The sequence below is a fragment of the Leptopilina heterotoma genome, unplaced genomic scaffold (assembly GCF_015476425.1).
Source record: "Leptopilina heterotoma isolate Lh14 unplaced genomic scaffold, ASM1547642v1 Lhet_19, whole genome shotgun sequence".
Lineage (NCBI taxonomy): Eukaryota > Metazoa > Arthropoda > Insecta > Hymenoptera > Figitidae > Leptopilina > Leptopilina heterotoma.
In genome coordinates, this window is record NW_025110908.1 from 1,404,008 (window position 1) to 1,430,270 (window position 26,263).

At 26.4% G+C, this 26,263-nt stretch overlaps 1 protein-coding gene across 10 annotated transcripts in view; it reads left to right on the forward strand.

The window, feature by feature from the left end:
• LOC122500649 (forkhead box protein P1) overlaps positions 1–26,263 on the forward strand; it is a 447,350-nt gene that overhangs the window by 65,285 nt on the left and 355,802 nt on the right. For 7 of the 10 annotated variants that reach the window (XM_043609684.1, XM_043609672.1, XM_043609677.1 and 4 more), the window contains exon 2: positions 9,115–9,203. The exons of the other annotated variants lie outside the window; for them this stretch is intronic. In XM_043609684.1, the coding sequence (XP_043465619.1) occupies positions 9,144–9,203 (60 nt within the window). In that variant the 5' untranslated portion in view covers positions 9,115–9,143. The remainder of the gene's footprint in view (positions 1–9,114; positions 9,204–26,263) is intronic. 10 annotated transcript variants of the gene reach the window in all.

Consider the following 26,263-nt stretch of genomic DNA (forward strand, 5'->3'; position numbering starts at 1 on the left):
TTTTAGTGGTTTTTTAAAAACATTTTTTATATCTTAAGCGGTTACATGTTTTGGTAACATTGGACGTTCTTTATATGTTCCTTTTTTGAAGTAATACTTTTATACTTTTTTCTTTTTTGAAGTAGTACTTTCATACTTTCTTTATTCTCGATATAAACTCAGAATTTAGCATTTCCTTCTTTTTAAAAGACACTTTCTCAATATATGTTAAGATATATGCCTCAACATCTTGACAAAGAGAAAAAGAGAGAGAGAGAGAGAGAGTGGAGAAGAAAAATAAAAGTAAGAGATGTGAATGGGGGTTTGAAATAGTTTCGTATATAGTGACGATACTTTCGGATCGTAGGGTGAACATTCCTTGGCTGATCTTCCTGCTCTCTCATTTTTGGTGTTAGTTACCCGTCTGTGTTCGCTATTTATAACGCCGTCTCTTTACTTGCTCGTAGAGTGCGACAGCTCCCCTTCGTTCACCTTCGTCCGTTTCATTTCCTGAACTCCATTCTCATCCACTGATTTCCGGCATACTCTAGTTTGCCAGGTTTTGTTTTATGTATTTTCAAATAGCGAGAGAGGAATTATTACAATTAAAATTCTCTCTCGCCTCTTTTATTTTTTAATGCTCGTCATTATTATAATTTGTAACAATCATTAGAATATGTCTCGGCAATTACTTTTCTAGGGGAGAGAGAGAGGATTTATCAAAAAGATATATAGTTGGAAAATAATGAATTTGTTCAAAGCAAAAACTTGATATGTCTGATGAAAAGAATTTTTCAAATATCACTCATTCAGTTTCGGTATTAAGTTCTCTTTGCGCGTTCATTAAAAATACAGGTCCGATTGTTATTATACATGTACGATAGAATCTTTTACTGATCGAGAGTTGATCCAATAGAATCGTTTCAACCTTTGACGTGTGACAACGTCGTCGTTAAAGTAATAATAACAGAAATAATAACGATGGCTAGGATTTTGTGCGAAATCGTCGAACCGCAAATGCATCAAGTGGATCGGGGATTGTAGGGAGAGAGTTGGAGCATGCGTGCCAGTAGGCTCATTGTAATTATTTTCCCTGATGTGATGACTTTGCTTGCTTTGCTTGCTTTGCCTGGTGCCAGTATTATATCACGAGAATCGCGCGTTGAGTGTCCCTTCATCAGCGTTTGACGCTATCGCACGAAAGCAAAGCTAAATATTATAACTGGACCACAAGTACCACCCTATCAACTCTCCTCTCCTCCACATGCTTCAAACCATCCTCAATACACTCAACATCTTTACCGTAATTCTTTTATGACAACTGTCGACCGCATATAGGATCGTAACTATCCGAAAGTCGTTTATGAAAACTCTCATTATTTAGTGGAATTCAGATTGGCGAAACATTTTTATTAATTCAATCTCAATCTCAATGGAAGGTTGAAAATCCTCTGGATAGGATGAAAAAATAAATTGAAGAAAACAATGCCCCCTTGTTGTGTAAGACTTTACTTGTGCTTGCTTCAATGCGCACTTGAAAAACATGTTAATTGTTTCACAAAGCGGAAAAAATTATAATCTAGTTTCGAAAAATTAATTGAAGTCAGCCAATTGTAAACTAAAATTTACTCTTCGTTTATTCCGAACGTTGTTTACTACACTCAACATACTAAAAAACAAGTATAATAAAGCCTCAATTATACATGTTTTTTAAAAATTTTTTTAAATTAGTTTTAAGCCTAAACAGAAGTACAGTAAAAAAAAAGTAAAAAAGTACCTATCGAAAAAATGAATTTGACTACTAAAAAAAAATTAATTTTAGTCCATTTGAATAATTTAAATTCTAAACTATTGTAAAATTCACGTTCCCAATGTTCTGAACGTTCAGATGAACGACAAACAAAAAAGTTTAAGATCTTTATTATTTAAATTATATGGCTTTCTACAAAAATTTATTTTAACATTTTACAACTTTTATAGTAAAACATTTCTGGTAAAGCATTTCAGAAAACTCTTACTACTCTCGGAGTAAATTTTGTAAACATATTTGTAAAAGATTAGTAAAATTTACTTCGAACGTACGTATAGCAAAATTTACTCCGAAAGTAGTAAAAGTCACCAGAAATGTTTTACTATAAAAGTAGAAAAAGTTACTTTATATTTTTCTTCGTGTAGATTTTTGCACAATTAAATAATTTTCTAATTTCTAATTTTAATTCTTCAAAAATATTTGATTTATAAGGAATTATTTTTAAATATTATTTTTAAATATTATTTTTAAATTATCTAAAAGTCGAAAAAAATTCTTTGAAATATAACATTTATTTCATAATTAAATTTGACGAAAATTTCCAAATATTAGAAAATGTAATTCAATCCTTTTTTAAATTATTACTTACGGGAATTTAACTATCTTCAAAACATTTTAATTAAAATTTTTCAAAAGTTCTAATTTATTTCATAATTTCTAAACTAAATTATATTCAAAACTTGAATTAATTTTTATTTATTTTTCACAGGAATTAAAATATTTTAAATGATCCTGCTGTGTAAAATCTATTTGAAATTCTACAATTTTTAAAAATTACAAAGACTGAAATTCTTCAAAAATGCAACAATTTTTATTGTTGAAATTTATAATTAAAATTTTTTAAAACTTTTTGAATCAATTTTTAAGAAAATAATAAAATTGTAATTTTTTAAAGTAGAAATTTAAATGTTATTACAGTTTTACAATAATTAAAATTTTCAACGATTTCAGTTTAATAATCTTTTAAAATTTATTTATTTCTTATTTAACTATTTCTATAACACATTTAATATTCAATTACTATCTAAAATATTATCTGAAATTTTTTAATTCTCGTGAAAAATTTTATTATTTGGGGAAAATAATTTAATTCTTGCGAAGAATTTTATTACAATTTTTTTTTTGAATAATTAAATTCTAGTGAAAAATTTTATTATTTGGGAAAATAATTGAAATCTTATAAAGAATTTTTCTCAATTTTTTTTTTTTTTGAAGAAATTCCATGAAAATTGTATTTAATAATTGAATTCCTGTAAAAATTTTATTATTTGGGAAAATAATTGAATTCTTGAGAAGAATTTTATTCAATTTTTTTTCGAAAAAATTGTATGAAAATTGTGTATTTAAAATAATTGAATTCCTGTAAAAATTTAATTATTTGAGAAAATAATTGAATGTTTGCGAAGAATTCTATTAATATTCTTCTAAATAATTGAATTCTTATAAAGAATTTATCAATTTTTAAAAAAAAATAATTGAATTTCTGAGAAGCATTTTCTTATTTATGAAAATAATTAAATTGCGAAGAATTTTATTCAATTCTTTGTGTGTTTGTATAATTGAATTCTAGTAAAAATTTTAATTATTTATGAAGATAATTGAATGCTTGCCAAGAATTTTATTCAATTTTTTTTTAAATAATTGAATTCTCGTAAAAAATTTTATTATTTGGAAAAATAATTAAATTCTTGCGAAGAGTTTTGTTCAATTTTTTTTTAAATAATTAAATTCCCGTGAAAAGTTTTATTATTTGGGAAAATAATTGAATGCTTGCGAAGAATTTTATTCAATTTTTTTTTAAAATAATTGAATTCACGTGAAAAACATTATTATTTAGAAAAATAATTGAATTCTTCCGAAGAATTTTATTGAATTTTTTTTTTCGTAAAAATTTCATGAAAATTGGATTTAAAATAATTGAATTCATGTAAGAATTTAATTATTCGACAAAATAATTGAACGTTTGCGCAGAATTTTTATGAAAATTCTTCTAAATAATTGAATTCTATTGGGAAATTTTATTAAAATAGTAGATATTGAAAATATTTGAATTTCGAAATTTTTTTAAAAATAATTTAATCACTTGTAAAAATTATATTAAAATTTTTGAGAATAACTTTTTTATTTTAACTTTCATCGAATTTAAATTTTTTCGAATTCTCAAAAAGAGAAAAAAGTAGCTTTTAGTATGTCACAAATCTGAAAAAAGTCCCCAAAAGTATTCAAATAGTATTAAATCGTAAAAAAAGTAATAAATAGTTGGTTTTAGTAAATGAGTGTAAAGCCTGTAATAATTTGTGAAATTATAATAAAAAAATTATTTATTAAATAATTATTTCACACATTAGCGAACTGAAAGTAAAATAAATTGTCAAAAGAAATAAAAAGTATCGTTTAGTGTCACAAATCTAGAAAAGAGAAATCCTATTAAGTCATAAAATAGTAAATAGGTAAATAGGTTTTAGTAGATGAGCCTGATGATAATAAACTATAAAACATTGTTAAAATTAAAAAAAAAACGGCTGGTAATTTACATACCATCTTATATTCTATTTTAGCTTGCATTATAGAATTACGATGGAAGAGTAGTAGCGAGCAAATAAAATTCTTTTTTCTCGGAGAATATTAATTCAGAGCGAGAAATGCTTGCACGTCAGATTATCTGCCACTCTAAAAGCGAAGATATAATACAATGCCAGAGAAATGACTAGAGTTTGGAAGAGTGAGAGAAAGAGAGAGAGAAAGTGTAAGGAGAGTTCCTCAACTCCAACTCCTCATCGCCTGGTTGGTATTACTCGAAGGAAAGCTGACGGTATTGTCGCACCCAGTCGCACCCCGACCCGGACGCAACTGTTGACTTTATTCCCGTAGATTAGTTGGCGTTTTCGTTAGGACAATGCATCCTCAGCGACACGCCTTCATTCTGTCGGTGGTTAGCAATTTTTTATATCCCTCCCCCCTCCCCTACCCCACTCTTCATCGTCCCTTACAATTCTCTTGATGAAAAGAAGAACGGGGTGAGATGAGGCGATTCGCGCAACGTCACGAGGTCGTTTTTACCACTCTGTCTCTTTCGTCATTCATCGAGAATGAATCGAGAGGAGTCCCCGATTATGGATCACGCTTCCGGCTTTACTTCTTCAAAATCTTCAACTTTTTCTCGCTTCTTTTTTTCTTGTTTCTTTTGGCGCGTACAGAAGGTGTTTGGTGACCCGAGAGGTAGGGGCAAGTTGTCCCATTTGCCTCTCTCCCTCTCTCTCTTTTTTTTTCTTTTTCATAAGGTCTATGTCGGCTATGTATTCATATCATTCAATTCAATTAATTGAATGAGAGAGAGAGCTATAGCTCTAAATAAGGGAAATTTTACTTATTCAGACTTTGAGAGTATAGTTACTTAAAATCGATAAGTTCCAGTAATAGTCTATCATTGAATAGACAAGCAAAAATATTGATCGTGAAAAATTGTAGAACTTATTCCAAAACTGAAGATGTGGTATAGTTTTTAAAGAATCTGCAGAAAAGTACATATAAGAATTTTTAGGTATCTTTGCGCCAATGACTTTGAGAGAATTCTTATTTTAATATATAAAATCGGAACAATTTTTTCTTCTTCCAAGAAATATTTTATATTAAATTTTAGGAAGTGCTCTACAGAAGTTGATTATAATTTTTATCGAAAAACTCTTGGAATATATAAAACTATACGATTTTTTAGGATTTTCTAAATTCTTAGTATTTCTTCTAGTATTCTTAGTTCGGGAATTTAAAATTTTATACTTAGTGGGGAAATTTTTCTTTACATTGTCTTGTAAATCAATAAAACAATTATATTCTAAATACAACTGGCCTCTAAAATTGCAGCATACAAAATTATGAGGACATTTTCCTATTTGCTGCAATCTTGCTACATTTAAAAAAAATATTAGTGATTTAACGACTCGAAAAAAGAATCAAGGAGTCGATTATGTAATTATAGAAAATATCTGCTGCTTTGATTCAAAAATATTATTTGTTTCAATAATTTTGTTTAATTAAAACATATATTCTGTTTTGATTAAAAAAAAGTGTTTACAAATTTTTTTTTTAGTTCAAATTTAAAAGTTGATTATAAATAATTTAAAATCAACCATAAATTGTCAGGGTGGTCACATGTCAATAAAGTCAGGGAAATCTCAGGGAAACAAAATTTTTGTCAGTAAAGTCAAGGAAATATCAGGAAAAAAAATTTTTCTGAGGAAAATTAAGAAAATGGAGACTTTTTTCGACTTTTCTTTCCAAACATTGCAACAAAATACCACAATCTTTAGTAAAAAAAGTGAAACTTATTTTGATTTTTATAATGCGAAAAATAACTATAAACAAATCTTTCAAAAATTGTTTTTTAATCATTTTTTAACATAATTAAATTTTTCAAATATATCTTTAGTAAAAATCTTTTTTAATATATTTGAAATTTTGTAAAATTTAATTGAAAATAATCAATTTTTTTTAAGTATTTTGTTACAATTTTTTAAAATCAATTTTTGAAGAATAAAAAATCTTTAAAGATAAATTTAAAAATTAAAATCAATGAAAATTAGCTACTATTCAGTTCTTTCAATTACATATTTTCAAAAATTCTAATACATACAACAAGAATAACATTTTAGAATTATTTTCAACATTTTTGAGAAAACAATATCATGTTCAAAATTTTTAATTAAACTTCATCAGAAAATTAATTAGTTTTTTTAAATTATAGAAAATTTTTTTTAAGAAATTCAATTATTTTCGAAAAAAATTCCATTAAAATATTTTTAAAAACTAATTATTAGAATTGTTTTATAGTAATTTTTTAAAAATACAATTATCTTCGAACAAGGAGCGTTTACAAATAATGTCACGTTTTTTGGGCAAGGGGGAGGGTCTGTACTAAACGTGACACAAGGTATTTTTCACATGTGAAATTGCGTAATAGGGGGGAAGGGGGGGGGGTCGAAAAACTCAAAAAAATTGCGTGACATAATTTGTGGACGCTCCCACAATGTAAATAAAAATTTATGAAAATTTACTTTTTGGACATATTAAAATTTTTGAGAAATCATGGTCCTGTTTACAATTAAAACTCTTCAAATGTTTGATCATTTTTATCTAAATTTTTCAAAAATTCATTTATTTTTAAAAAATTTTATCAAATTTTAATTGTTTGGAAATTTTTTTAAATTCAGAGATGAAGTTGAGTTAAAAATTGCAGAAAATAATTAAATTCAGGAATGGTTATAATTGTAATTTTTAGAAATTATTAAAATTCATAAATTTGACTTATTTTTCGTATACATTCATATTTTTCTGTAAAAAAAGAATTTTGTCAGGAAAAGTAATTTTAATGTCAGTAAATTGTCAGGGAAATTGATAAACTGAAACTTGTGACCACTCCGATTATGTTTGAATTAAATATATTATTTCTTGAAATGAATCAAAAATTATGTTTCAATTAAACTTAAGTATAATGAGATATTTAAGTGTTTATAGTGACATATTTTAGTGACACAATTGGATTGAATCAAATAAATCGTTTTCTCAGTGTACGCACATAAATATTTGCACACACATATCTATATTTCAAGAAACATTCTTAGGCTGAGGATCACTGATATCTTTTGCGAGAACAATTATCTTGCTCTCCGGAAAATGCTGGACTTGAATATTAATTATTAAAGTCAGACGTCTAGAAGATGTGTCGGAAACCCTTCAGCTTTTGACATTTTAAGACGTTTTCATGGGATGAAAATTATTAGTGTACATACTTGATCACCGTATCTTTGCAATCGTTATTTGTTGGATTATTAATTAAAGTACATGGAGTTTTCAAATTAAGGGGGATTTTGGTCAACTCTTTTCTTTTATCATTTATTAATTTATCCCGACTTTATTTGTCTCTAAATTTTAATTCAAACAATTCTCTTTCCAAACAATTGGAACAACTATAATTTCTTTAGAAAGTAGAAAATATTTGTCCGAGGAAATTTTTATCGGAAAAGAATTGTACGGTTCTTGGTTTTGCGATTCGGGGAAATATTGTCGCAGCCTCTTCGTGAGTGAATTTTTTTTTCTCTATTGTCAGAGCCCCAAATGAAGCTGTGAGTCCATAAAGACAAGAGTTAGAATATGATTAGTATATCGTTATAGAGGTTTCGCGTGGGATACTTAAATTAAGTTTATTGGGCAGTTTTCACAGCGTTACGCTCCCTTTCATAAAACGCACATAAAAGTCAAGAGGGATGTTCACTGTCGCTCTCCGAAACTACCAAGTCGTGAAACAAAACAAATTGTTGCCATTATCAATTCATGATCGAAAATATACATATTTTTCAAATGCGAATTTAATGTCTCTCAGGGAATGAAACAAGTGTTTTTTTTCACCCTGGGTGATAATTTTTATTACCACACCACTAGTGTACTTTAATTATTATCAGAGTTTTCTGCTTATATCAAATTGAGACAAAAAACGTATCAAAATTATTGCAACAATTTTGATACGTTTTTTTGTCTCAATTTGATATAAGCAGAAAAACTCTGATAAAGCCAATCTGATTAAAAAAAACATTACTTTCTGAAAATTGGGAAAAAAAGGGATAAACCAGATGTTTGAGTAAGTGTGCAATTTAGTGGGCAATGTGTTTGTGAATTTTCTAAGAAAAGAGATGACTGTAGGTAAGAAGTGTAGCACGATATAATTAGCTCCCTTGAAAGCAAACATCGCGCCTTAATTTGGTATCGATTGCCAAAAGTTGCCCTGCGTTTCACTCCACTTCACCCCCTCTCTCTCTCACTTTCTGTGTGTGTATGCGAGTCTTTCAAACCCGTCTTCTTGCTCGGAAACCCGGAAAATCGAGAAAAATACTTTAAATTCGAAGAAAGCTTGATTGATTGTGTTAATAAGAAAGTTTTTTCTTTCACTTTCCTTTTTATCTTTGCGAGAAGCAACGCCTAAAAGCACAAAGTGCACACTTTATCAATTAATCTACAATTTATTGATTATATCTTTGATTGATGGCACTAATTTTTTTTTTTTTTTTTTTTTTGAAGCATCCTGCTAATGTGAAATTTATTTTCAAATTTATTTTCAATTTTATTTTCAAATTGTCTTATAACATTTTGGCGTCTCAATTTTATTGATAATTTTAGAAATCATAAACAATCGTATAAATCAATTTTTGGAAATTAAATGCGCTCTGGTTATGTCTCGTGAGCTCTTATTTATGTAGAATTTCTTAATTTATGAAAACTTGGAGAGATTTATTACACTGGGCATTGGATTTTTATATTTTATTTTTTATTTTCAGGTAAGGATCTATTTTACTACTGGTGCAGAATGATTCAAATATTCCGTTGGGTATCAACGTCCAAACATCAATCACGTGGCGAGTTACAGGTACTTCTGTAAATTTTACTTTCTTTTACTGGAGAAAAATATTAGCCACTGATGACAACAATACCGCAATTTTTTGATAAATTCACAGTAAATCGTGAGGTATTAAAAAGTGTTGAAGATTAAATTAACACCAAAAAAGATTAAAATAATCAATTTTGGTGTTATTTTTTACAATGAATTAAATTTTAGTTTATTAAATTTTTTTAAAACTATAAAACATGAAGATATCGATAACTCCGAGTTCGGAGTGATTCGATTCGGAGTCATCGATTTCTTCATATTTTATAGTAATTAAAGATGAGCAAGTAATAAAATTATTATTTTATATTATGAGAATATTATACTTCTTCAAAATTATTTTCATTATTTCAATTCAATTATTATTTTCAACTATTTTTAACTACAATTTTACTTTATATCTATTATTTTTAATAATTTTCGAAAAAGTTCTTTGGCAATTTTCAAATCCATTTCTTTACAATATTCAATTTCACGAAATTCCAATTATTCCTAAACTTTTTAATTAAATGCATATTAGAAAATAAAAACTTCAAATAATATAAAAGAAAATTCAATTAAATTTTTTCAAAAAAATTAATTTCAAAATTCAATTATTTCTAAAAATTCACGCTATATTGCTTTTAATATTCAATTATAATCTAATATTTTAACTGAAATTCATTTTTATGAAATGAAAATCAATTTTTATTGGAAAATTCTGCAAGAATTTAATTAGTTAAATGCAAAAATAAATAATTTATTGAATAAGTGAATGTTTCTCAAAATTCAATTCTCATAAAGAATTTTAGTAACAAATTTTTAAATAATTGAATCCTTTTTGTCGAATTTTATTAAAGCTTGCATGAACATAATTACTTTTTTCGAGGAATTCAATTATAATTGTATGACAAATAATTGAAAAGCTGCGATGAGTTTTATGAGAATTTTCAAATTTATTCGCTTACAATTTAATTTTACAAAATTTCAATTCAATTATTCGGAAATTCTGCAATTAAATATATATTGAAAAATAAAAAGTTAAAATAATTTCAATAAAAATCCTATTAAACTTGTAAAAAGAATTAATTCTACAGAATTGTTTGTCAAAAATATTAAAAATTAAGAATTTAAATGATTTTAGTTTGAAACTTTTTCAAAATTTAATTATTTCTAAAAATCCACGTTATAATGCTTGTAATGTTTAATTATAATCTAAAATTTTAACTGAAATTCATTTTTAAAATCATTTTTATTAGTAAATTCTACGAGAATTCAATTATTTAAATACAAAAATAAATAATTTATTAATTTCATGTTTCTTAAAATTAAATTCTCATAAAAAATTTTATCAACAAATTTTTTAAATCATTAAATTCTTTGGACGAATTTTAATAAAATTGTTAAGAATAATTACATTTTTCGAGGAATTCGATTAAAATTGCATTAAAAATAATTGAAATTCTGCAATGAGTTTTATTATTTATGAAAATAATTGAATTCCTAAAAGAATTTTATTATTTATTAAAATAATTGAATCCCTGTAAAAATGTTACCTATTATTTATGAAAATAATTGATTTATTGCGAAGAAATTAAAAAAAATATTGTAAATAATTGAATTCCTGTAAAAATTTTTATTATTTATGAAAATAATTGAATGTTTGCGTAGAAATTTATTGAAATTTTTTTTAATAATGGAATTTTTTTGGAAAATTTGATTGAAATAGTGGATATCATTGAATTTTAGAAAACTTTTGAAAATAATTGAAATTTTGACAAGAATTTGATTAAAATTTTGTAAAATAATTGAATATCACAGAAGAATTTTATTATTTATAAGGAAAATTGAAATTTTGTCGAGAATTTTTAAAAATTTTTGAACACAATTGAATTTAGTAACTATGTTACTAAGTTAGTTAGTAAGTTAGTAACTTACTATTCTCCCTGGAGAAGTTAAATTCGTTGAATTTTTACAAATCGTTGACTTTGGTGTTTTATTTAAAGTAAAATTTCATTCATAGTTAAAAATAACACCAAAATAGATTATTTTAATCCATTCTGGTGTTATTTTAACTCTTCACGTTTTACTGTGAATTATTATTAAATTTTTAAATTCTCGAATCAACATTAAAATATTAAATGAAAAGTCAAAATGAAAAAATTTAGTCCAAAAGCTAAAATCTAGAAGAAAGTTAAAATTCTATTTGGCAATCAGGGAAAAGTCAGGGAGAAACAAACTCAAATTTTTACTGGCAACAGTTGTTTTTTTGTAAATATTCCAATTGCCATTTAAATATATAAATGAAAAATAAGAATATAAATGAGACAAAATGAAAAGAGTATTCTAAAAGCTAAAGATGTGCGTTTCTGTCGAATTATTACGAAACGCCGGTGCAATTATCTTAAAAGTAGATGGAAAATCACAACAGAAAGGGTTGAAGGAGACGGATGAATGAATATAAGGTTTCTAGAAATAAATTGAATCTTCTTAAGATGCTGTGGAATAAACACGGTAACTGAGCATAATTGGCTCCGTTGATCTGTCCGATAAATTGCAGACAATATGCTCCATAATTTTGTAATGCCATTATCTTGTTTCTTCTCTACTTTCCTCCCCGGGTTACTTTCTATACTTCCATTTGCGTTTAAACATCCATTGTGAACTTATCTTGAAGAGAATCTGCACTTGAAGATATCGTTTTTATATTTTGTTTAAGCACGCTTTTTAAGAATGTATATAATGTGATTATTTGTTGATGGAGCAGTTTATTGGCCTCTATAATTATGAGTGGATGAAAGAGAAAAATGGCAAATTCCAGCTAACGATGGCTAAGGGACTTTAGCTAAAGTAATCGAGCTTTGAGCCAAAGTTTGACCATTTCCTGAATTTAACAAACATTTTTAAAATTAATTATCGAGTGCGAAGTCTGTCATAGTCAAGATATATAAATTTTCAGATTTTAACTAGTTTTCCTCATGACCATGGTTTGTTATATTTTCAAAAATAATCAAAATATGGATATTTTGGGGGTTCAAAATATTTTCTTGTTGGCCATGGTTGACTAGATTTTAATTGATTTTGACTAGATTAAAAAAAAAAAAAAATTTTAAGGTTTTAAACTAATTTTGCCTTTGACAATGACCATTAGGAATGTTGTTTTAGATGTTCGTTAATGTTTCAAAGTACAGCTCATAGTTTGTTTACGTTGGCAACAGTTTTTAACCATAATTAGCTAGAATTTCCCATTTTCATGCGGTTTAGTGAATTTAGATTCTGATTGTGGGGCATTGACTTTTCAGCAGTCAACAGTCAATTGTTCCTTATTGAACTCTTTGGAACTGATGGGAGAGTTTGAAATCGCTTTAAAATTTAGGGGTGGTCCACGAGGTAGTTGGCAGCCCTTTGGGGTGGAAGAGAGACCCTTTTACTGGGGGCAAACACAAAATGCATTATTTATTGCTCGTAGTGGCCAGCAATTCATCGAAATTCCCGCTAAAAGCGAAAGAGTTGAGGTCGAGGGTTGCCACTCGTGCAACACGCAGGAGTTGGGGAGTTGTAAGTGGCACCTTCCAGCCCTTTAGCTTTTGCTTACTCTTTCCAATCGACAAAACTTTCACAAACTCAATTCTTCCTTCTCCAATGTTTATTATGTGACAAAAATGAGAAAAAATAACTATTTTTCATCTTTAGCAAAAACAAATGCTCTTATACAATAATGCACCCTTTAACTATATGCGCGCATTAAACTTTTCAACGTTCTTTGGAAAAATAATTTTTCGCGTTACATAAATTTTCAACTGCTTTTAAAAATATTATTTTGAATAAACATTGGAGGGGAAAAAATTGAAAACGAAAAGAGTATAAGGATTGTGTTTGTCTTCTGAACTCGAGTGGTAGTATCGCGGGAAGCGTCAGTTTACCTTACACGCTAAAAATACATATTACGCTAACGGTTCGATTCGAAGAAGCAACTACCACCACCACCACCATCATCAGTTTTCGCAAGTTTTCACGGTTCTAATTACGAGTGAGACTCGTGCCTGGGGGATAAAGGTGGTTTTTGGAGAGAGGGGTGTGGGTAAAAGTGAATCGAATAAACATCCGACTCGTAGCCCCCACAGAGCTCGACGAAACCCACACCACTGAACTCATTGCCGCTTTCTCGCCCTCGCCTACAGTTCTTCCTGATTTATGTTAATGTTTTTGTCTCCCGGAGAAATACACCAAAAAGCGATCCAATACCGAACTCACCCCCCTTCGTCCCCCTGCCCCCCCACTCCCGAAACACTCGGATTAACTTAACTGCTTTAAGACGGCAATAAAGGTCGAGCGATTTAACCCGTTCCTTTATACATTATTGCGCCGTGAGCGGAATGTTGGTAACATTGCATATTGGCTGTAATGGAGAAAGTTGGAACATACAACATGATTGCGAGCGAAGGCGTCAATCAATTCAACGGACGAAACTTACCCCTTTCTCTCGCGCCCAGCGAGCACTCGTGCAGAGATCTATCAAGGGGGAAGTCTAAGAAAATCTTTCTAGTTGAGTATTTCAAAGTTTTCCTTTTTTTCCCCCTCTTTCTCTCTTTCTCTTTAGTTTTGGTCGACGATTCTTTCCTTGCTACCGAAGCACACCAAGTTTGGGACTTAAGAGGCTAGGAAAAAACTTTTTAAGAAGAATAAAGAGAGAGAAAAAAGTACTTTTGAATATCACGCTCACTGGAGAAAAAGAATATCATCATTTAGATTTTATGTCATATCTCGGCCAAACTTTCGGTGGCTTTTGATGAATGGGCGGTGTCAGATTTCTATTTTTTATCGCCTAAATTTTTGTACTGTTGAACATAAAACGTCTTTGGTATTTACATTCTAAACGCGTGGGGTTGATTCCAGTTGCGTGAAACTTGCTATGTAAGCTTGCTGCAATATTAATGTTTATAATATTAAAATTTTAATTATTATAGCATCCAGGCCCTCAATTATAAAACATGAAGATAGCGATAACTCCGAGTCTTCGACTCGGAGTGATCGCTATCTTCATGTTTTATAATAATAATTAAAGATGCCAGAGTCATAAAATTATTGCTGACATTACAATTTTAATATTGTGGCAAGATTACCGCAAGCTAACCAGAAAATATTGTAGCAAGCTTCCTGGGAGTGCGAATATGTAATCTTAATTTTACTTTCGACTTGCATTTGACATTCACTTTTTGACGTTAGCCTTGATTATAATTTTGACTCTCACTTAGATTATACCTTTTATTTTTTATTAGATTTTGACTTAAACCTACACATTTTGACTTTAGCTTTGACTTTCGATTTGATTTTAACTTTAACGTCGAATTTTTTTAGTTTAACATTGATTTTGACATTGATTGAATTATTTTGACTTTGACTTATTATTAATTTTTGAATTTAACCTTAACAATTTTGATTCTTACATTGATTTTTTTATTTTAACTCTAATTTTTTTTATTACATTTTCACTTTAACCTTGACATTTTGACTTTCGCTTTGTTTTCGACTTTAACCTTGAATTTTTTACTTTAACTTTGACATTGATTTATTTATTTTTCTTATGACTTTCAATTTGATTTTTACTTTAACCTTAAAAATTCTGACTTTTACATTAATTTTTTTTTAGTTTATCCTTGATTTTTGATTAGATTTTGACATTTTCACTTTAATTCTGACTTTTGACTTGATTTTAACTTCATCGTCGAATTTTTTACTTTAACATTGATCTTGACATTGATTTATTTATTTTAACTTTGACTTTCGATTCAATTTTGAATTTAACCTTAAAAATTTTTATTCTTACATTGATTATTTTACTTTAACTCTGATTTTTTATTAGATTTTGACTTTATGCTTGATATTTCCATTCTAACTCTGTCTTTCGATTTGAATTTAACTTAAACCATGAATTTTATTCATTAACATTAATTTTTTTTTATTTAACTTTCACTTTAACCTTAAAAATTTTGACTTTAACCTCGACATTTTGACTTTAACTTTGACTTTCGCTTTGATTTCGACTGTAACCTTGAATTTTTGACTTTGACATTCATTCTTTTTTTTTGCTTTGGCATTGATTTTTAATTAGATTTTGACTTTAACTTTGACATTTTCACTTTAACTCTGACTTTTGACTTGATTTTAACTTTAACCGCGAATTTTTAACTTTCACTTTAACTGTGATATTAATTTTTTTTTTATTTATCTTTGACTTTAACCTTGACATTTTGACTTTGATGTTAATTTTTTATGATAACTTTGATTTTATTCGTCGCAATTGAATTAAAACTTAAGAATTTTGTTTCTTTTAATGATTTTTTGACTTTAACTTTAATTTTTGGTTAGATTTAGATTTTTACCTTAAAAATTTTCACTTTAACATTGATTTTTTGACTTAAGCTTTGATTTTTCATTGGATTTTGACTGTAACCTTGACATATTGACTTAGACAATGATTTTTTTTATTTTAACTTTGATTATTTTCGATTTGATTTCGATTTAACCTTTACTTTTTGACTTTGACATTAATTTTTTTTTATTTAACTTTGACTTTCGATTTTGACTTTAACCTTAACATTTTGCGTTTAACTTTAACGTTCAATTTGATTTCGACTTTAACCTTGAACATTTCATTTTAATTTTGACTTTGAGATTGATTTTTTTACTTTAACTTTGACTTTTGATTCGAATTGGATTTTAACCTCAAAAATTTAGGATTTTAAATTGACTTTTCGACTTTAAGTTTAATTTTTATTAGATTTTACTTAAACCTTTATATTTTTACTTCAATTTTGACTTTAGATTTAATTTCGACTTTAACCTTGATATTTTGACTTTGACATTGATTTTTTGACTTTAACTTTGATGTTTGATTGTAGTTTGACTATAATCTAGATATTTTGATTTTAACTTTGACTTTCGATTCGATATTGACTATGAAATTAAACATCTACATTAACTTTTCGTTTTGAAATTTGACTATGATTTTTTTGACTTTTAGTTTAATATTTACTTTAACTAACACCATTCTGAAATTTAATGTGAAGGTTAAAGTGATTAGTGTTTAACTTTGATATTGATTTTTTGACCTTGACTTTGACTCTCACCTTAAACCTTAAAGTGAAAGTCAAAATCAAAATTAAATTTAAAGTCTGAGTCAAGAACAAAGTAAATGTTAATAGAAAAAGTTTCGCATAGTAAAATAACATTTAGTTTCAAATATAATTGCAATTTTCCATATTTCATTTTCGATTTCATTTTTATCTTATTTGTTTTGCATAATTTTATTTAACGAAAAGAAAAAAATTTGTCAGTTATCGAAAGTGGAGAAATTTATTCCAACTAAAATCATTTATTCCCATTTATCGTTTCATTTCTGCCGTGTTGGAGAATATTGAGAGGGGATCTCCCTGATCCATTCTCTTTAATGCTCCAAAAAAAAAACGAGAACGACAAAATACACTTCGTTCGGAGTTTCCGTTAAATAAATACAATCCAACAATTGAAGTTGATTTGGCGAAAAGATGATGGTCCGAGTGTTAGGAGGGTATTTTTTTTTTTTTTTGAAAAGCAGAAAAGCTAAATAAAAGTTCTTATTAATGGCAATGTCTTATTCAACTCCCGCAACTTATTATCGATAAAAGTTCGTTTCGTGAGCAGCCACCACCACCACCCTCAATATTTTTGGTTCAATGAGTATTATACTTTCCGCGATTCGCTCTCGGCGAAATTCGAAAGCGAAAAGGGTGCGGATTTTGTTACAAGGAGTCCAGTACAGCGTGCTTAATCGGTTATCCTGTTTATTGTTTTCCGTTGAGTGGGAAGGTGTTCGACTACTAAGTTTGCATTAAACCCCTTGGTATCCAGAGCGACTGAGGTGGTTTTGGGTTTGGGTGAGTTTTCAGGTCCGGGATTACCTTATCTCCGGACTCCGGACAATTCTCAAACGAAATGCATGCCATATACTGAGGCGTTACGCCACTATACTGAGAGCGATTTTGGTTTTCCGTTTCACAAGTTCTCTTTTAAATAGAACAACCGCAGAAAAAAGTGTTTTTACTTTTTTTCTTTACTCGAACTAGGTCCGTAAATTTGCTTCAAGTCCGTAAAATACCGTTTTTTTTTTAAATTTCCGAAAAGTCCGTAATTTGATTAAAAAAGGACGATAAATTCATAAATTGTCCGAAATAATTTTGAGAATTTTAGAGAAATTACAAATGGTTGCAGAAATTCAATTATTTTCAAAAGTAATAAAATTCTTCGCAGAAATTTAATTATTTTTAAAATTAATAAATTTCTTTTTGGAAATTTAATTATTTAATAAAATTCTTGTCAAAATTTCAATTATTTTCAAAAATTTTCCTCAATTCAATGATTTTCAATATCTACTAATTTTAATAAAATTTTCTAAAACAATTCAATTATTGAAAACAATTTTTATAAAATTCTACGAAAACATTCAATTCTTTTCATCTTTTAGAAATTAAATTATTTTTATTGCAGAATTTCAAGAATTTTTAATACAATTTAAAAGAAATTCCACGAAAAATGCAATTATTCATAAAAATTTTAATATTCTTTATTAAATGAATAACAACATTCTTCGACAAAATTCAATTATTTTCAAAAATTTTAATAAAATTCTTCTCCAAAATTCAATTATTTTCAAAAATTTTAATAAAATTCTCATCAAAATTTCAATTATTTTTCAAAATAGTTAAATTCTTCTCCAAAATTCAATTATTTTCAAAATTTTTTAGAAAATTCTCGTCAAAATTTTAATTATTTTTAAAACTAATTAAATTCTTCTCCAGAATTCAATTATTTTCAAAATTTTTAATAAAATTTTAATTATTTTTAAAAATAAATAAATTCTTCTCCAAAATTCAATTATTTTCAAAATTTTTAATAAAATTCTCATCAAAATTTCAATTATTTTTCAAAATAATGATTCTTCTCCGAAATTCAATTATTTTCAAAATTTTTATAAAATTTCAATTATTTTTAAAACTAATTAAATTCTTCTCCAAAATTCAATTATTTTCAAAATTTTTAATAAAATTCTCATCAAAATTTCAATTATTTTTCAAAATAATTAAATTCTTCTCCAAAATTCAATTATTTTCAAAATTTTTAATAAAATTCTCATCAAAATTTCAATTATTTTTCAAAATAATTAAATTCTTCTCCGAAATTCAATTATTTTCAAAATCTTTATAAAATTGCAATTATTTTTAAAACTAATTAAATTCTTCTCCAAAATTCAATTATTTTCAAAATTTTTAATAAAATTCTCATCAAAATTTCAATTATTTTTCAAAATAATTCAATTCTTCTCCAAAATTCAATTATTTTCAAAATTTTTAATAAAATTCTCATCAAAATTTCAATTATTTTTAAAACTAATTAAATTCTTCTCCAAAATTCAATTATTTTCAAAATTTTTAATAAAATTTTAATTATTTTTAAAAATAAATAAATTCTTCTCCAAAATTCAATTATTTTCAAAATTTTTAATAAAATTCTCATCAAAATTTCAATTATTTTTCAAAATAATGATTCTTCTCCGAAATTCAATTATTTTCAAAATTTTTATAAAATTTCAATTATTTTTAAAACTAATTAAATTCTTCTCCAAAATTCAATTATTTTCAAAATTTTTAATAAAATTCTCATCAAAATTTCAATTATTTTTCAAAATAATTAAATTCTTCTCCAAAATTCAATTATTTTCAAAATTTTTAATAAAATTCTCATCAAAATTTCAATTATTTTTCAAAATAATTAAATTCTTCTCCGAAATTCAATTATTTTCAAAATTTTTATAAAATTGCAATTATTTTTAAAACTAATTAAATTCTTCTCCAAAATTCAATTATTTTCAAAATTTTTAATAAAATTCTCATCAAAATTTCAATTATTTTTCAAAATAATTCAATTCTTCTCCAAAATTCAATTATTTTCAAAATTTTTAATAAAATTCTCATCAAAATTTCAATTATTTTTAAAACTAATTAAATTCTTCTCCAAAATTCAATTATTTTCAAAATTTTTAATAAAATTTTAATTATTTTTAAAAATATTTAAATTCTTCTCTAAAATTCAATTATTTTCAAAATTTTTAATAAAATTCTCATTAAAATTTCAATTATTTTTTAAAATAATTAAATTCTTCTCCGAAATTCAATTATTTTCAAAATTTTTATAAAATTTCAATTATTTTTAAAAATAATTAAATTCTTCTCCAAAATTCAATTATTTTCAAAAATTTTAATACAATTCTTGACAAAATTTCAATTATTTTCAAAAAGTTTCAAATTTAAAAAATATTGGAATTCATTTATTTTTATAAATCATAAAACTCATGGCAGAATTTCAATTATTTTTAAAACAATGTTAATCGAATTTTCCAGAAAATTTAATTATTTTTAAACATTTTATTTAAAATTGTAGAAAGAATTTAATTACTTAAAAATTTTGTTGATAAAATTCTTTAGGAGAATTGAATTTTAAGAAACATTGAATTATTTAATAAATTATTTCTTTTTGTATTTAAGTAATTGAATTAGAGTTGAATTTTTTAATAAAAATTGATTTAAAAATGAATTTTAGTTAAAATTTTAGATAATAATTGAATATTAAAAGCAATATAGCGTAAATTTTTAGAAATAATTGAATTTTGAAATTCATTTTTTTTTTAAATTTAATTGATTTTTTTTTATATTATTTGAAGTTTTCATTTTCTAATATATATTTACTTGATGAATTTACGAACAATTGAAATCTTTAAAATTGAATATTTTAAACAAATGGATTTGAAAATTGTCAGAGCACTTTTTTGAAAATTAATTGCTTTAAAGAAGAATTTTAGTTTAAAATTCTTGAAAATAATAATTGAATTGAAATGATGAAAATAATTTTGAAGAAGTAGGTACAATATTCTAATAATATAAAATAGTGATTTTATCAATTTGCTATAGGTATTGAATTATTATAAAACATGAAGAATTTTAATTTATAGTTTGAAGTATAAAATGTAATCTTATTTGACTCGGACTGGTTATATTTTTTGTCAGTAATTGGTCCGTAGGTCCGTAATTTTTCATGTTTGGTCCGTAAAGTCCGTATTTTTAAATACTTTCACTAGTTCAAATGTTTTTGTTTTTTTACAAATTTTTTTTTTTTTTTGAAAATTTTTTATGAAAATTAACTGTTTTTTGTCTGTCAATTAAAACCAAAATTAAAACTAAAAAAACCAAAATGAAATTACGTAATCGACCCTTTAGGGGTCAATTTTTCATTTTGGTTTTCACTTTGGTTTTCACTTTGACATATTTTCACTTTCTATCAAAGTGAAAGTGAAAATAAAAATTTTCTCTTGAAGTCAGGGAAAAGCTTTAGTGGTCGATTACGTAATTTCGTTTTGGTTTTCACTTTAGTTTTTACTTTGATTTTCACTTTGACATATTTTCACTTTCCATCAAAGTGAAAGTGAAAATAAAATTTTTCTCCGAAAGTCAGGGAAAACCTTAAATTTTTTTTTCAACCATTTCCATGGAATTTTCAAAAATTCATAAATTTAATGCCTCAACGTTATTAGATTATTAAAACTGATTAAAGAATCAATAATGAAAAAACGTTCAGACAATTTATATGAAATGAGTGACACAAACAAAAAAAAAGTGATAATTGATAGTTCTTTACAGTTAAAAGAAATAAACGTCCGCTTTGTATGTGTGCAAGTAAATGCATTAAAATTACGAGGCAAAAAATAATTTTATGACAAAAAAAACAATCTTGCACTTTATGCAAAACGTACTCACAGCACACACACATGGTTACATATATATTCAGGTAGGCGTCAAAATAAGTCACACGTATAAATCGTAATCAATGTGCCGACAACTTGATTTGCACATTAGATTTCTGCTCATCCAGCTCGTCAGTGGATGAATTGTGAAGCGAGACTCTTGCTTGCTAATAACATAACGTTTCAAATAGGAGAGAAGCTTACATGTGAGAATATAAGGACTGATTTAAAAAAATTCAACCTGTTTGTCAAGGTCACTCATCATTAGATCGTTCAACACGTCACTTAAAGTCTGCAACACGTGTACCGGTGTTTATATCATCAATTTACTCTCCATAATGTACAATGTCATGGACTTTAAGGTAGTTATTGTTGTTATTGTATGCATTGATTAAGGGGAGCACTCGCTGTGCTGTGAGAGCACGAGAGTATCTCTATAATGAAATTAACTTGCAATTAGCTAAATCTAGTCTGCTGCTACTGCTGCTGTTGTTGTTGGCAAAAAATATATATCCACGGCTCGTTGTCATGCAATTAACGGCAGAATTCGTTTGCAGTTCCCCTTTCCACTTGATGGGATTAATTTATCGGTAAATGTTTGTATATAACGACATCCGAGGAAAAAGTTTATTTCTTTCAAGGAAATTTTGTTTTTTTTAACAAAACTTTTTCTTTGTATCAAGAAAATTTTGATTTTGGAAAAAACTATTTCTTTGCTTCAAAGAAATGTTTCTTTAAATACACTGGTTAATTTTTAATTCATTAATAATTTGATTTAATAAATTAATTTTTCAAATAAAAATTTTAATCAAATTAAATAAATTTTATTTTTAATTATTTAAGATTCTTAAATTTATTAAATAAAATTCAAATCCACTGGAGAATAATATGTTTGAATCCAACAATTATTTTAGACTTTAAGCCGCAAGAAAATGGTTCTAATCAATTGAAAATACGAAAAGGTCATTTTTCATTCCGGATTGTCATAAAATCCTAATTTTCAGAAAAGTTTTAAACTTTTTCCCTTATATTCCGGTAGTAACTTTAATTCAAAGTTTTTCTAAAATTTTATTTTTTTCTAAAACATTTTTTCACTTTTATTTCTTCAAAAACACAATTATTTAAAAAAAAATTAATAAAATTCAAATCTTTTATAATTACAATTTGAAATTTAATTATTTTTAAAAATTTCTATAACACTTCTAATATTTATTTATTTTCCAAAATTTTTAACTCATTTTCTTCTCTAATTCAATTTATATTTTTAGAATCTCAACTGATATGAAAAAAATTCCAATTTCAATTTTCCAACAGACTGAATTGTTCATAATCAGGGATGTCAGGGAAATCAGGAAAAAGTCAGGGATTTTTATTAAAAGTATTGGAAAAATTTTTAATTTTTTAGAATTCATAAGAAAATTACGAATTTTTCTGTCTTTTTTGTTTGCCTCATAAACTATAAAATTACCACGAATTCTAATATAAAATTAATTACTTATCAGAATTTCAATTATTTTCAATTCTTTGCAAGTATTTAATTATTTTCAAATACAATTTTAATTAAATATCAGATTCAATTATTCTTAAAAATTTTGATAAAATTTCTTTGGAGAATTTTAATTATTTTGAAGTTTTCGTTTGAATTCAGTTATTTTTAGTAAAAATTCTGAGAAGAATTCAATTATTCTTAAATATTTTAATAAATTTCTATGCAGAATTTCAATTATTTTGCATTTTTCACTAAAATTCAATTCTTTTTAATAAAATTTTATGGAAAGACTTCAATTGTTCTTAAAATTTTTGATAAATTACTTGTTAGTATTTCAGTTATTTATTTAATAAAATTCTTGGAAAGAATTCCATTATTATTAAAATTGTTTATAAATTTATTGTCAGAATTTCATTTATTTTAAATTCTTTTCAAGGATTCAATTATTTTCAATACAATTTTTATAAAATTTCAGAATTCAAATATTTTTAAAAATTTTGATAAATTTCTTCGCAGAATTTTAATTATTCTGAAATATTTTGATAAATTTTTATGTAGAATTTCAATTATTTTGCATTTTTCACAAGAATTTAATTATTTTCAATAAAATTTCTCGGAAAAATTCAATTATTTTGATAGTAATAAAATTCTTCGCACAAATTCAATTATGTACAAATTTTTTTTAAAAATTCTTAAATAATAAATAATAATTTCCCAAGAATTAAATTCTTCATAAATTGTTTATTAATTCCTTCGCAATAATTAAATTATATTCATAAATAATAAAACTTATCGCAGAATTTCAATTATTATTTTTTGTACAATTTTTATCAAATTTCTCGAAAAATATAATTATTCTTATAAAAATGTTATTAAAATTCATAGGAAGAATTCAATTATTTAAAAATTTGTTGATAAAATTCTTTATGACTAATAAAGAAGCCGAAGCCCCCAGCAACATTTTACGAAATTTTCACAATATGTCCAATACATTCGAATTTGTTTAACATTCCTTTTTCGTTATTCGTCAACAGAATATTTCCCCCCCCCATATATAATGCTCCAATAATCGTATATTAAATATAGAGAAATTATTTTTGGCAAACAGCCAAGAAACGCCACTAAATATCTATAACTATTATATATACGAAATATTAGTTAAAATTGAAATATTTCTAGAATTCACGATGATGAACTGACCTGTCAATTTATAGGTTTGTAGTACATCGTTATGTGATTAATAATATCTATTTTCGTTGACAGTCCATGAATGTTGGAAATTAAAGTGAATATCAAAGTTTTGAGTATATGAATCAGCGTGTTCAGTAAGTATATACATACTGAGAATCTTGATCTCCCGCGTGTACATTCAATCGATAAACGGACATTTATACAATAAGGTCACTGGTGCCCTCAGAATCCACATCACAATGAACACTCTATATATGTATAACATTCAACATATATACAGCTAAATTTCTACCGACAGATTGAGAAATATTAAAATAATCACTTCCTCAAAAACTCATCTCTCTAATGGATTAAACATGTTCCAATAAGTAAAATAGAAACATTGCGAGAACAATTATTCTTCGATATTAATAATGAAATAAATAAAAATCAAGTATATGTCTTCAATAAATTCTAATGAAACGGAAATAATAAATTTAATAAATTTCATAAATTTCATAAAATTAATAATTTTATGGAAGGATGAATTAAAAGCTAATTTGATAAATCAAACAATGGCGTTTAATAGTTGCACTTCTGTAAATAGTGATTTTGGTGGATTTTGAAACTATTTGGAAAGAAGAAAAAAAAGGAAATTTATCAGTAATTTAACTGCTTTTATTTTTAACTGAAAAACGTAAAGATAGTTATTAGAGCAATCAGGTGATATTTATTTATGTTTTTATGACAATAATAATTATTTCATAAGAGGCAGAAAATTGTTCTTAAACGTGGGATTAATTTAATATGCCTCTTTGACAATTTATTTTTCCGCAGAATAGTAATTTAGTGATTTTTTACATTCTCATTTTTTTTTCGCATCAGAATACCTGTTATTAATTTACTGTATATTCATTAGAATTGTCGTTACCCTCTTTTGCATTATGTTTATTGAGAAAATCTTTGAAGAATAGGTAACACGCTCTATACTGAAGTTTCGTAATATTTACAAGATCCCAATGGGAAGTAAACGATTGGTTCAATAATGGGCCATGCTTGGCGAACTCCGTTCCATTATTGGAACATTAATGGCAACCATCATTGGACCACCAATGGTTTAAACTTGGGATGATCACGCTACTGCCAATGATCGGTAGCCAAGCATCGGGCCAATATTAGTTGCCAAGGAATTGCCAAGAAAACAAAATCGATTTTTAAAAGCTTGATTTTTTATTGGCAGCCAACAAAACACCAAGGTTTTAAAAATTGGTTTTTTTTAATTATTAATTAAAATTTATTTTTAAAAAATATATTTTTCAAAAATTTATTTTTTAAAAATATATATTTTTTTAAATTAATAGAACATATTAATTTAATTTGTCACCTCTGGTAAAACAAAGATGAAAGACTGATAAATTCCCTCACTTTATATCTTACAGTGGAGGGATGACTGTGAATGTCTTTGCGAGAGAGAAGCAGGTACTTATATAGAGCCAGTGAGAAAGGTCACAAGCGAGAAGAAATCACTAGCATGCACTCTGGCGGCGCTTGTCGGAAGTGGCGCAACGTTGGTTGCCAAGCGCTGTGTCGATAACGTCAGGATATGCATGCGCGCCAGAAAACAGTTCCGACAAGCGCCGCCAGAGTGCATGCTAGTGATTTTTTCTCGCTTGTGACCTGTTTCACTGGCTCTATATAAGTACCTGCTCCTCTCTCGCACATTCACAGTTATCCCTCCACTGTAAGATATAAAGTGAGGGAATTTATCAGTCTTTCATCTTTGTTTTACCAGAGGTGACAAATTAAATTAATATGTTCTATTAATTTAAAAAAATATATATTTTTAAAAAATAAATTTTTGAAAAATATATTTTTTAAAAATAAATTTTAATTAATAATTAAAAAAAACCAATTTTTAAAACCTTGGTTTTTTGTTGGCTGCCAATAAAAAATCAAGCTTTTGAAAATCGATTTTGTTTCCTTGGCAATTCCTTGGCAACTAATATTGGCCCGATGCTTGGCTACCGATCATTGGCAGTAGCGTGATCATCCCAAGTTTAAACCATTGGTGGTCCAATGATGGTTGCCAATTGTTTTGCCAAGAAAAAACCATTGGGCACCAAGCATGGCCCATTATTGAACCAATCGTTAACATTGGCAACTTCCCGTTGGGATAGTTTAAGACTTTAGCAATTATTATAGTCGAGTGAGTTAGTGGTGGGGGGAAACAGTCTTTATACATTCCTTATTTGATATGTAATATACATGCATATATGTGTAATATGTAATACTATAATATACTTATATGCACAGCGTTAGGTCAGTGGCTGGCCTTGTGCAGACTCACTGTTTCTACTTGTTCTTCTTCGTGTATTCCATGTGTGCATCTTTCTTTTAAGATTCGTCTTTCATTATTATTTTCTGTTCAATTTCACCAGAGGTTATTCATTTCCACACTGTATTATAATCCACACTATAATTTCTGTACCGCATTGTTTATTATTACTTATGGGTGATTTTTTTGAAAGTGCTTTTTTGAGCTAAGATTTTTTAATTTACCTACTTTTAAAA